Raw genomic sequence first — 10,792 nt, forward strand, 5'->3', positions numbered from 1 at the left:
CCACTGTAGTGTAGTAATTTTATTTTCACCGACTCTTTTTTGAGTCTTACTTCAGCCGCGTCGATTCTCATTTTGTTGTGTGAAGGCTTATAGGGCTCATGTCACGTGATCAGTCTGCTGGGGATCCCGATTCTTCGAAACTCCAGGGGAAACGAAAATTGGTTCGAAAAATCGAGTTCTTCGAGAAATCAGGGGAAAATTAGTGTTCCACTGCTGGAAGCCAAACGACTTCTGGCTCGAGTTACCGGGAGGTTCGAAAAACTCGAGATTTTACTGTAGTTAAAAAGGTAAGGTAAAGTCTGTATCCGAGCCTAAGTGGCCCATGCAGCCGGAGCCTATCCCGGTTTCTGTAGCATTAAGCGACTAGGAATATTGCTACTCCCCCCTGGATGGGATGCTAGTCCATCGCAGGGTTACCCCCCAGCAGTAAGTTCGCCGGTACCCATTTATACACCTGGGTAGAGAGAGGCACTGTGAGAGTAAAGTGTCTTGCCCAAGAACACAACGCAGCGCCCCGGCCAAGTCTCAAACCCGGGCCGTTCGACTCGGAGCCGAGCGCGCTAACCATTAGGTCACCGCGCCTTCAGCCTTCACTGTAGTTACCTAGTTACAAAATGACACACTGACATATGCAAGAAATTGGGTGCAGTTTATTATAGAGAACTCAGTATCTTGTAAGATGAATCATATAGAATGATGAATCCTTTGACCTATACACAAAAAGCTGGCCAAGGATTTCATGGCTGCAAAATTCACGCAAGTGTGGTCAGCAAGACAAGACGGCGGGGTGAAATATTAAAAGCCGTCATGTCTTTCCATGATGGCGGCGAGTTCCGGGGTTTATTGCGGAACTGGTTTTGATGATCCAGCCATTGTTGACTTTTGATGAACTGTATCTTGGACTTCAGCACTAAGTAAAGAATGAAATAAGCGATTTGTTACCGAAAATGATGAGATAATTACCGTCCTTGACTGTCATGAAAATAATTTATCTAGTTCAGTGTGTGCACTGAAATCAAATAAATAACCAAAAAATCAAAGCGAAAAGTTGCTGTCGCAAGATGGAGTGGGCACTTATTAGCATTTTGCTCGACATTCTTGGCTTTTAAGACTGCAAAATACTAAGAAAAACATGAACGCAAATTTGATGATTTCAATCTTTGCTTTCATTTCTTATTTACTGCAAAACAAGATGCCGAATTTACCCTCTAAGAAAGAATAAGTTTTGGTCTTAGAAGTAATTACGTCTTGTTTGCATCAGCGTAAACATGAAGACGGGTGTTTGGCATCAGTGCCATGTTTTAGCTTCTACCTGCCGCTGGTTTTGACTTTGCTTGACCAGATGTGTTCACTTTGATTTTGGTTTCAGGATATTCTTAAGAAAACAGCTTTACATAAACAATCAGTAAAATCAATCGAGCCACAGGGACCCCACGTACCTTCCAGCCATATTTTGAACCCACTCTACTGCACTGTGAATAAGATTGACAGCCAAATTGACAGCTATGATAGCGTACTCTTGAATGACAGCCAACACATCAGGCAGCTTCTCCACAATCTTTTCACCAAGCTTCGCGAACCAAGACGCCACCGACGAGAAGAAGTCTGGGGCGAGCTCGTAAATCTTGTACGCAAGGTTTGTTAAAAGCTCCTGCGCCTTGGCGAGGAGGACTGGGACGTGTTCAGACAGGAAGTCCCAAACTATTACCAGGTATTTATGAACCACTGGCCAACATGTGTTCCACGCGTGCTTTAGATAATCACGAACTATGCCAAGATACACTGGGCCCTTCGGTTTCAATCTTCACGGAAAATACAACGATTTTGGAATTAAGATGGTGTTTAAAAAAATTTCCTTAAGTCTTAGAAAGATTACCCTCTTCGTGAACTTAATAGCTTCAAAAATGAAGGTTACACAGTTTGTTTCGCTTTGGAAGCTGTTCTTATCTTGATTCCGGGTACGGTTTTACCCTTTTCCTCACAAAAAATTACCTGCCTAATTTATTTTGTACAATCAGTACCATTTTCCATGAATTTCCATGACCCAAACTTATATTCCATGACTTTCCAGGCTTAAAAAGTCATGGAATTCTAAAATTCCATGACCCGTACTCTGAGCATTAAAAGCTACTTCATTTTCCCCGATATATATATATATATATATATATATATATATATATATATATATATAGACAACAAGTCGATAGACTGAAGACTTCATCTGCTATAAAAGTGCTCGATGGTAAAACCAGAGCTGTTACAACATAGAATAGTAGAGTCGGACTAATTCAAAACCATTTATTCGCTACTCTGAGTTTCATGCCTCATGCGAGGCAATCATCAGGCGACTGCCAGAAAAAACGGTTACATGAAAATATATATAAATTTGAAAATAGGGAACAATGAGTACTTGCGTGACATGTCAAGATGTTATTGGACGGAAAAAATCTATATTAAGCTAACACGGTATTTAACAAGAATTTCTTAGAGTGTCTACAGATCGAAGTCAGTTCATTTCTATGATTGAGTGTTGACATTTCTGGTTTGCAAATTATAAAATATTTCTCACAAAGACACAGATTACATTTTTTGTTGATATAAGATCGTATTCTAATATCGATCGTATTCTAATATCAACAAAAAATGTAATCTGTGTCTTTGTGAGAAATATTTTATAATTTGCAAACCAGAAATGTCAACACTCAATCATAGAAATGAACTGACTTCGATCTGTAGACACTCTAAGAAATTCTTGTTAAATACCGTGTTAGCTTAATATAGATTTTTTCCGTCCAATAACATCTTGACATGTCACGCAAGTACTCATTGTTCCCTATTTTCAAATTTATATATATTTTCATGTAACCGTTTTTTCTGGCAGTCGCCTGATGATTGCCTCGCATGAGGCATGAAACTCAGAGTAGCGAATAAATGGTTTTGAATTAGTCCGACTCTACTATTCTATGTTTATATATATATATATATATATATATATATATATATATATATATATATATATATATCAAATGTTTTTTTAGCTATTGAAATTTCCAAGAAAAAAATATATCGTATGTACCACACCGCAAGGGAACTCTTAAGGGGGAAATGACTACGCAATCAGTGGTGGAATAAAAGTTCTCACCTTTTCTAAAAGCTGTGGTATTTTGACGTTAAAATAATCTCTGGCTGGTTTGGTTGTTTCTGCTATAAACGCTCCAACAATGGTGAGCTTTTCCCAGACAAACGCGGCTGCTGGATCGGCGTGTTCTCTAAACTTGCTGTAGTACGTTGGATAGTTCGTTTGGACCCAGCTGTAAAGAAACATGTTTAACCCCGTTGTCAACATGCAAATTCTCCTTAACGGTTTCCATAAATTTCTTATAATACTAATTGGGAGAATATGTTTGAACATCAAGACAACTGCTCTTCGGTGATCACTATGTGTGTTCTTGTGACCTTAACAAGTTTTAAATACGTTCGGAGTACCTTTACTCGATTACACCAGCTGTAAAATGCTCGGTAAAGCGAAGAATGATACTCCACAGTAGCATAGGTGAGGCATGAGTCTCTTGGGGAAGTTAGTAGGGAAAACTGAAGAAAATAGTTAGCAACAGCATTTGATGCAAAAATGAAAACATTTACAGTACCTGTTTGCAACATCAAATCCATCCTTTACTTGTCCATACCCTGTCACTGCTGCCTTTTCTATTCCATATTCCTTTGCAATCTGTGCTGTTTTGCTATCTTTTACAAAATAAGAAAAAAAAAATAACACTGGTTTTAAATTCAAGAAAATACTATAGAATGGGGGATTTGGCAAAGATGTAATCAAAAGCCTAAACGGCATGCAAGCGACGGTACAAACCGAAGAATCGCAATAAATAAGTAAGCCCCGTTTAAACGCCGAACTTTTCATAAGCCGAACCTAATATCTTGAATTAAGTACATGAAAAGTTCGGCTTCTGAATCAAATAAGAACAGTTATTTTAATTCTTCCCGCCTGGCTTGGTCGGGAATTTCGACTTTGGAACGGCTTTGGTTCAGACGCCGAACTTTTCATTTACCGATCCTAATTAATAATTTATAATAATGCGTTATAACGTATTAATTTCGGCTCACAAAAAGTGAGTCGAACGGGCCTAACTTTAAATAGTGACTATAACAAAACGTCAATACCTTTATAACCTTTGTGCTTGTAGATGTCAATAGCAACCGCCGCTACTAACAACAACAAAACTAACTTGAGGAGTTTTCCAAGGGAGAAGAAGGAGGAGGATCTGCAAGCTTTCTTCTCTTTTACGGCCTGGAAACACAAAGGAACACAGTTGACTCTAAGATAAGCATAAGTGGCCTGAGCTTCAAGCTCAGTTATGTGAGATAAACTTGATTGTGGACAGTATAAAACTGCTCAATATACGGTGGGCAGGTCTGAGTAGTTTGTTGTCCTTTTTCTGTAATGTGTCACGAAGTTATCTGTAACTTACAAGTGGTACCCTCTTAAAATACAGAGTTAAGTTTACTTTCCAGAATTGGCTTCACGACGATAGAACAAAGAAAAATAAAGCGACAGCTGTTTGCAGTCTGCAGAAAGATCCCAAGCAGCCTCACTTTCAAAAGCGTGTAAATAAAATCTAGGATTGTCTTAACATGTTAGTCCAAATTGTTAACTCTCCACCTAAACCAAATGAGATTTCTCTCCGTCTCCCTTATTCAGTAATTTTTCAACGGGCCTCAAAATATAACTGCACAAAGATTTGGGACCAAGCAACCATGATAAGGGGGGGGGGGGGGGGGCGAGAAAAATTACAATAAAAATTACAAAAAAATGATTTAGCAAAAATTAGCCCTAAAGTTAACAGTTATGTCTAAACACGTAGACCACATGCAAGCTTTCAGCAATGGTCTTTAAACATAAATGCATATTTCGGGACCGAGTACGTGTCAGAATTGAAGTTCAGGAACAGGTGACATCATTAATTATTAATTACATGAATGAGCCACCCACGAGCTAGAAAAGGCAATCAGACTCAACAATAACGGCCCAATATCTGGCTGGTTTACAGCACGTCTTAGGAAACAGCTCTGCATTGTAAGCTAAACTGGATTGCTAATTTAGAACTAGCTAGCTTCCGCGTAGAGCAATAGGCGTTAACCAGACTTAATTTACCTGCTAAGTGTTGAAAATTTCACGCTATCCGCTGTAAAGTTTTGAATTAAGAAAAATAGTAAAATAAAAGACAGTCCATACGAAATCTGGGATAAATTTGAGGTCGTTTTCTTTTTCTTTTTTTTTTTTTCTTCTTTCTAATCTATTGTCCTTCGTGTGCTACAAGTGAAACATAATTAACGAAATTAAACAGGTGGGAAACCTACACGGGCCTCTACCGGGTGAGGCGCAGAAAATTTAGTGAACATCTGTCTAGAAATTATCATACTATACGTAAGGGACGAATGTACAAAGGTGCATTTTTCCCCCGGTAACCGTTGTATCTGCTCTGAGTTAAGGCTTATAAAAGTTAAGGCCACAACAAATAGGACTGCATATTACATAAAATCGGTCGCAATATATGCTTTCCGAAAGTATGGAATGCGAGAGCTGCAACGTTTCTTCTGGTATAAAACGCTGTGGACAGTGATAATAAACTGAACTACACTGAATACTCTACAGAAATCTTTTGCGTTACTTTTTTCGGCGAAAATCCATCAAGAACAAAGACGTAAAGGAAAAAAAATACAATGACGGAATTAAATTGAGTTGAGAATTTTTGAAAGGCTGCATGCATTTCAGGTAAGGTTACACGACGGTATAACTCACCGTTTTGCTGTCTTCAGCCATTGCTAGCTTTACTAAGAGCAGTCACGTTCTAAAATATCGCTCTCGCCTTTTGTTTTCAAATAAGCCAGGCAGTCTCGACAAAGAAGCTTGGCACAAGCGCAAGACGCAGGGAAAACCCAGGACAACAAAACCAACCCAGTTTGCTGCATTGGATTAGTTAGCAAATTATCACGTGAACATCACGTTGTTTTGGTTCGTTAACCAATCACAGAGCGCTACAGAATGTCAAACTGCTATGATTGACGTGTACTTGATTAAACGGGTGACAAATGGTATGATTATTAAAAGGCGTTAACATAAAACAACCTGCCGAAATGATCATAAATACATAACTTACACATTAAGGCAAAGTGCTAGGTACACAAATATTCTTACGCTGGCTTCACGGTTTGTTTGTTTTTTTGAGCGAATAAGCTTCTCGCTTACCTGACAAGCTTTCACACAACTGTCCAGCCCGGCCTGTGGAGAGGTGAAGAGAACAGATTCCATTTAGATAAGTTATCAATTATTTAGTGCATTCTTTACAAACACAAACAGGTCAATAATAAAATATAACGTCTCCTGTAGTGTTTACTGAAAATCATTTCTCCTTACTTATCGCCATACATTCTTTGAACGTAAGTTTTGAGAATCAAAAAGTACATCAGGATAGATCTGGGTACCACTACGACATTACAGGACAACATCCCCTAGTTGTCGACCCAACATGGCTGCAAAGAAAACGATGAGCTTCTTTACGGGAAGAGAAAAATGAATAAAAAAAAAAAACATTATGCCGATGAAAAAGAATGACTGTCGTCTATTAGCCGACGCCTGACCCGACAAACTTCCGAACACGAACACTCCAAGACGACTCACATACGCTTGTTGCTATGAGAATACGTCACGTTTTTTAGCAACATCTCTAAAAACGACACCGCGGGCTCAGTAGATTGTCGAACACGGGATTCTGACCGCCAGCAGCTTTTTCTAACAAATTCAGTTGTGACGAAGGCGATTATTTCATTGACCTTACTAAAAGCTGTATACTTAAAAGGAACCTACCTTTGTCTTGTTGTTTTCCAGAAGTGGGTTGTTTTTACTTTGAAAAACGTCAACAGTGTGAAAAAGCTTGCTCTTAAGACCCTGTACAGAAATCAGTTACGATGAAGCGTTAGTAAACAGTTGCGCAGAAAAATTGTCCGAGTTGTTCAGTTACAACAAAAACGAGAAATTAATAAGACCTCAAAACGGTCATCATTGCTTTACGTTTGTTACCTAGTTTGATATGGGGTTGTTCTCAACCGCACAGGAGCAAAACAAAGTCCAATCACGACTTCCATGACGCGTGTTTTACTAGGGCAAAGTGCATGTTTTTGCTTCGATTTCCAGTTGGTTCAATGAGTTGCCCGGGGTTCGTTGTGACTGGTCAAATATAATTACTTAGATTTTGCTTTTATGACAGTCACAAGAAGACCGTTCTGAGCTGCATGCAACTATCGTAGTTTGTCAGTTGCGAGCATAAACTATTTGCCGATCCCAAAGACAGACAGAGGCAATAACTGCTCTGCATTACATTACACGATAACCGAGTTCAAGAATTGATCTTGTTTCACGCAATTCTTTGTGCCCAGAGATCAACTTACCGTGCTTAATGAATTCCACATGTTAACAAAATGATTTAATAGCAATCTGAAATAAAACAAAAATGTTTGAGATAGTAACAAGGATCTGTTGAGCAGTCAGTGAATAATCAGACAGTAAACTCGTTTTGGACGATGAGCGCTTCGCTTCCGATTTCATGCTCGTTGAAATAAGTCGGACATGCATTTAAACAGCAATCAAAATTATATAGAAAATCGGCGCAAAATTGTTTAAGGATTAGAGCGAAAAAACCCCGGAATGTTCTGTTTAGTGGCTTGTACTTACCCCGATTGTTGTAAGGTCGCTAAATAGCTGCTCTCCCATTTCGTAAAACAATCTTCATCTTTTTGCAAGCACATCACGAGGCAGCTCAGAACCTGCAACACACAATAAAACGATGAATGCTGAAAAAAGAAATCAGCTTGTCTTCGAGCCTGCAGTTTCGGCGGTGGGCAGTGAATCCTTATGAGAAAAGCCGACAAACTGTCAAATGAACGGTAAATTCGTGGGTGTTCGTGCCATGTTCTGATTGGATGATGCCAATCCGAGACTCTTCCGGAGAGTTCACGAGCGTTTATGCCCCATGTAGTGACAATGAAGTCCTCAAGAGCTTTGGATCGGAACGCGACGTCGATGTGAAGTCCTTATTACACAAAATGAGCAAGACGGTTTAGTAAATAAATTTTTATTAAAAACAGCTTTAATGCAGAATGTAATGGCCAGTCAGTCTAAAGGTTACTCAAAATGTTCAATAACTGAAAACGTTGTCTGTGATCAACTGGTACGTTCACAATCGAAAGAAACACACAAAAAACTAGTGGCACGTGGAAGGGCACGCCCTAGAAAGGATGGGTTTACCTCTGTTTGGTACTCCAATGGCAGCTCACTGTTCAGACGGCCGAGGAGAGCAGGGAAATACAGCCTGCTGACAGGTCTTGACTCCGAGCCAAGTGACAGTCTCTGAAATAAAATTAAAAACAAAATGATCAGATAACCTGTCACTCACCCAGATCAAAAATGGGGAAAACTTAGAAATAAATAATGGACATGGCAATTTGGGAATGGTTTAAAATGTGGCACACTATGCCTCGGCGTTAACGTCTGTTTGATTTTGTTACATAGCAAACAACTTAACATTCTCAGTGTAGTGACACATTATTACCATAAATTAATGTACCTTTATTTTTGGATAAAGTGACAACATCTTCCTTTGCAAGCTACACAAGGAAACAAAACAAAATCATTGCATAAATCCTAAGACTCTAGAGCCTGCAACAGGGCCTGCCAAAATCATATAAAAAACAAAAACCATCTATCTTTTACCAGTCTTTTCATAAAAAAGGACAAGTATAAGCAGAGAATGTACCGGTATTACATGTATAATGACCCTTATAATTTTTCACTGATGCTACCTGCTTAGAACTGCATTGACCACATAAGAACTATTCATGTATTGATAATTCTATGTATATAAAGTATATATGTTAGCCTCAGCAAATCATCTGCAGGTCAGGTGGCTGGCTTTTCAAGACGCTTAATCTCTGCGTTGTTTTCTTTTTATTTGGAATACTGGTTAGTTGTTACCTTGGGTTGCCAGCGAGGGGAGATGATGGAGAAAATGCCACCTCCATAACAGCAAAGAACTCCTTGGATTCAACAAGTCGCCCTTGGCTACTCACAGGATTGCATGTGCTGAGAAAAACAATGAAACAAAAATTGATTGATATAACACTGCAAAACAGTTTAATATTTCTCTCAGGGATATTGATACACAACCTACAAATTAGGAGGAGATACAAATTGTCCCGCCCCAATCCCAAACAAAATGTTGCCATGTTGAGCAGGTCTAGTTTCATTAGTTAGAATGTACAGGTTGACTAAGTCAGTCCCAAAAATGGCATTGCTTCTGTACAACAGACTGCCTGCTGTCTGCTGCGAGTTGAACTGAGATGAATACACAACGAAGGGCAGGCTGAGGTTCTGTGGAAGAGTTAAGGCCGATTTACACGGTACGATTTTGTCGCATGCGACAAGCTTACGACAGTCGTAAGCGAGTTGTAGGTTCGATTTACACGACACAATTCGTGTCGTAGGCCTGTCGTAAGCATGTCGCACGCAACAAAATCGTACCGTGTAAATCGGCCTTTAGACCCCAAGGTGACTTGGTTGCAAGGATGTACTAACATAAATGCACTGAGAAAAAGCTGAAGGTACCCTCCATGCAGCTGGGCAGAGAGGAGCAGACCAGCTGCCACCTTCAAAACTTCAGAACCAGATTAGTGCATCATTAAATACACTAAAATTTCTTGTGATTGGTCCCACAAATCTCTGTTGACACCATTTTACAGTTTTTAAAAACGCTACTGAAGAAGGGCAGGATGGTTGAAATGTAGAACAATTGTCCGTTGCAAATATTCATTAATAATATACTAAATATAAGCATAGCATAGAGCAGTTTTCGATTGAGTGTCGTAAAACCAAAACAAAGTAATTACTCTGGCCAATCACAAAGGACCCAGACAACCCAGTGAACCAATCAAAACTCGGAGCAAATACATGTAGCTGGCACGAAGCGCGGGAAAACGTGCACGAGCGAGTCACAATTGGTTTTGGTTTTAGTTCTGATTGGCTGAGAAAGTGGCGCGAGATTTTTAAGCCAATCATTTTAAGCATAGTAATGCAAAACCAAAGCAAACGCAATTTACTTTCGACACTACAAGTGAAAACCGCTCTAATATGCTTGTATAATCATGAGAATAATTACCTGAGAAGATTTTCAAGGTAAGATATGGAATACTTTGTCAGTTGTTTTACACTTAACTGCGGCAGCATAACTTCCATCCACACTGAAATTCAACATATCAAAAGGAAATTATTTCTTGGAAAATCATTTAGCAATTTATTAAATTTAGCTCAAGTGTACAAACTAATTTTACTAATCCCTAAACATTCACTAGTTAGCCTATTTTCAATGTACTTGTTGGGCTACGGAGCTAGTTAAACATTGCAGGTTGTGAAACATCTTGATTACAAACCTGTTAAACCCTGAGCAAGATCCTTTTCTGGCAATTGTCCTGCACACCACATCAATGCTAGCGCTTCACGTGTGCGAGTCTTGCGTGCAACAAGCATCTCCTGCACCTGCATATAGCAATTTTTCAACATGGTTGTAAGCATGTTATTATTTCAATCAATTATGTCATACATTTATCCTTACCAAGCAGTGTATGAGTGTAAGCATCTACAAATATTTCTTTTAGAACCAAACTGAGTTTGTAGTGCAGAACAATCTCAAGAATGATTTCACTGAGCAAGTTAAATTTGAGAGGTACC

At 39.1% G+C, this 10,792-nt stretch overlaps 1 protein-coding gene across 1 annotated transcript; it reads right to left on the minus strand.

Annotated features, from left to right (window-relative positions):
• Nucleotides 1-630: 630 nt before the first annotated feature.
• On the minus strand, nt 631-10,600 carry LOC144640889 (transmembrane protein 214-B-like; the record flags this gene model as incomplete). Its single annotated transcript, XM_078499947.1, has 14 exons — nt 631-910; nt 1,440-1,794; nt 3,136-3,311; nt 3,648-3,744; nt 4,177-4,303; nt 6,263-6,295; nt 6,881-6,961; nt 7,462-7,507; nt 7,745-7,836; nt 8,318-8,419; nt 8,637-8,676; nt 9,044-9,151; nt 10,224-10,305; nt 10,495-10,600. Coding segments are annotated over 14 exons (1,515 nt in total), but the record flags the coding sequence as incomplete, so codon positions are not given.
• Nucleotides 10,601-10,792: the final 192 nt, after the last annotated feature.

This window comes from Oculina patagonica, unplaced genomic scaffold (genome assembly GCF_052425735.1).
Source record: "Oculina patagonica isolate OP01 unplaced genomic scaffold, crgOcupat unplaced543, whole genome shotgun sequence".
In the NCBI taxonomy this organism is placed as follows: domain Eukaryota; kingdom Metazoa; phylum Cnidaria; class Anthozoa; order Scleractinia; family Oculinidae; genus Oculina; species Oculina patagonica.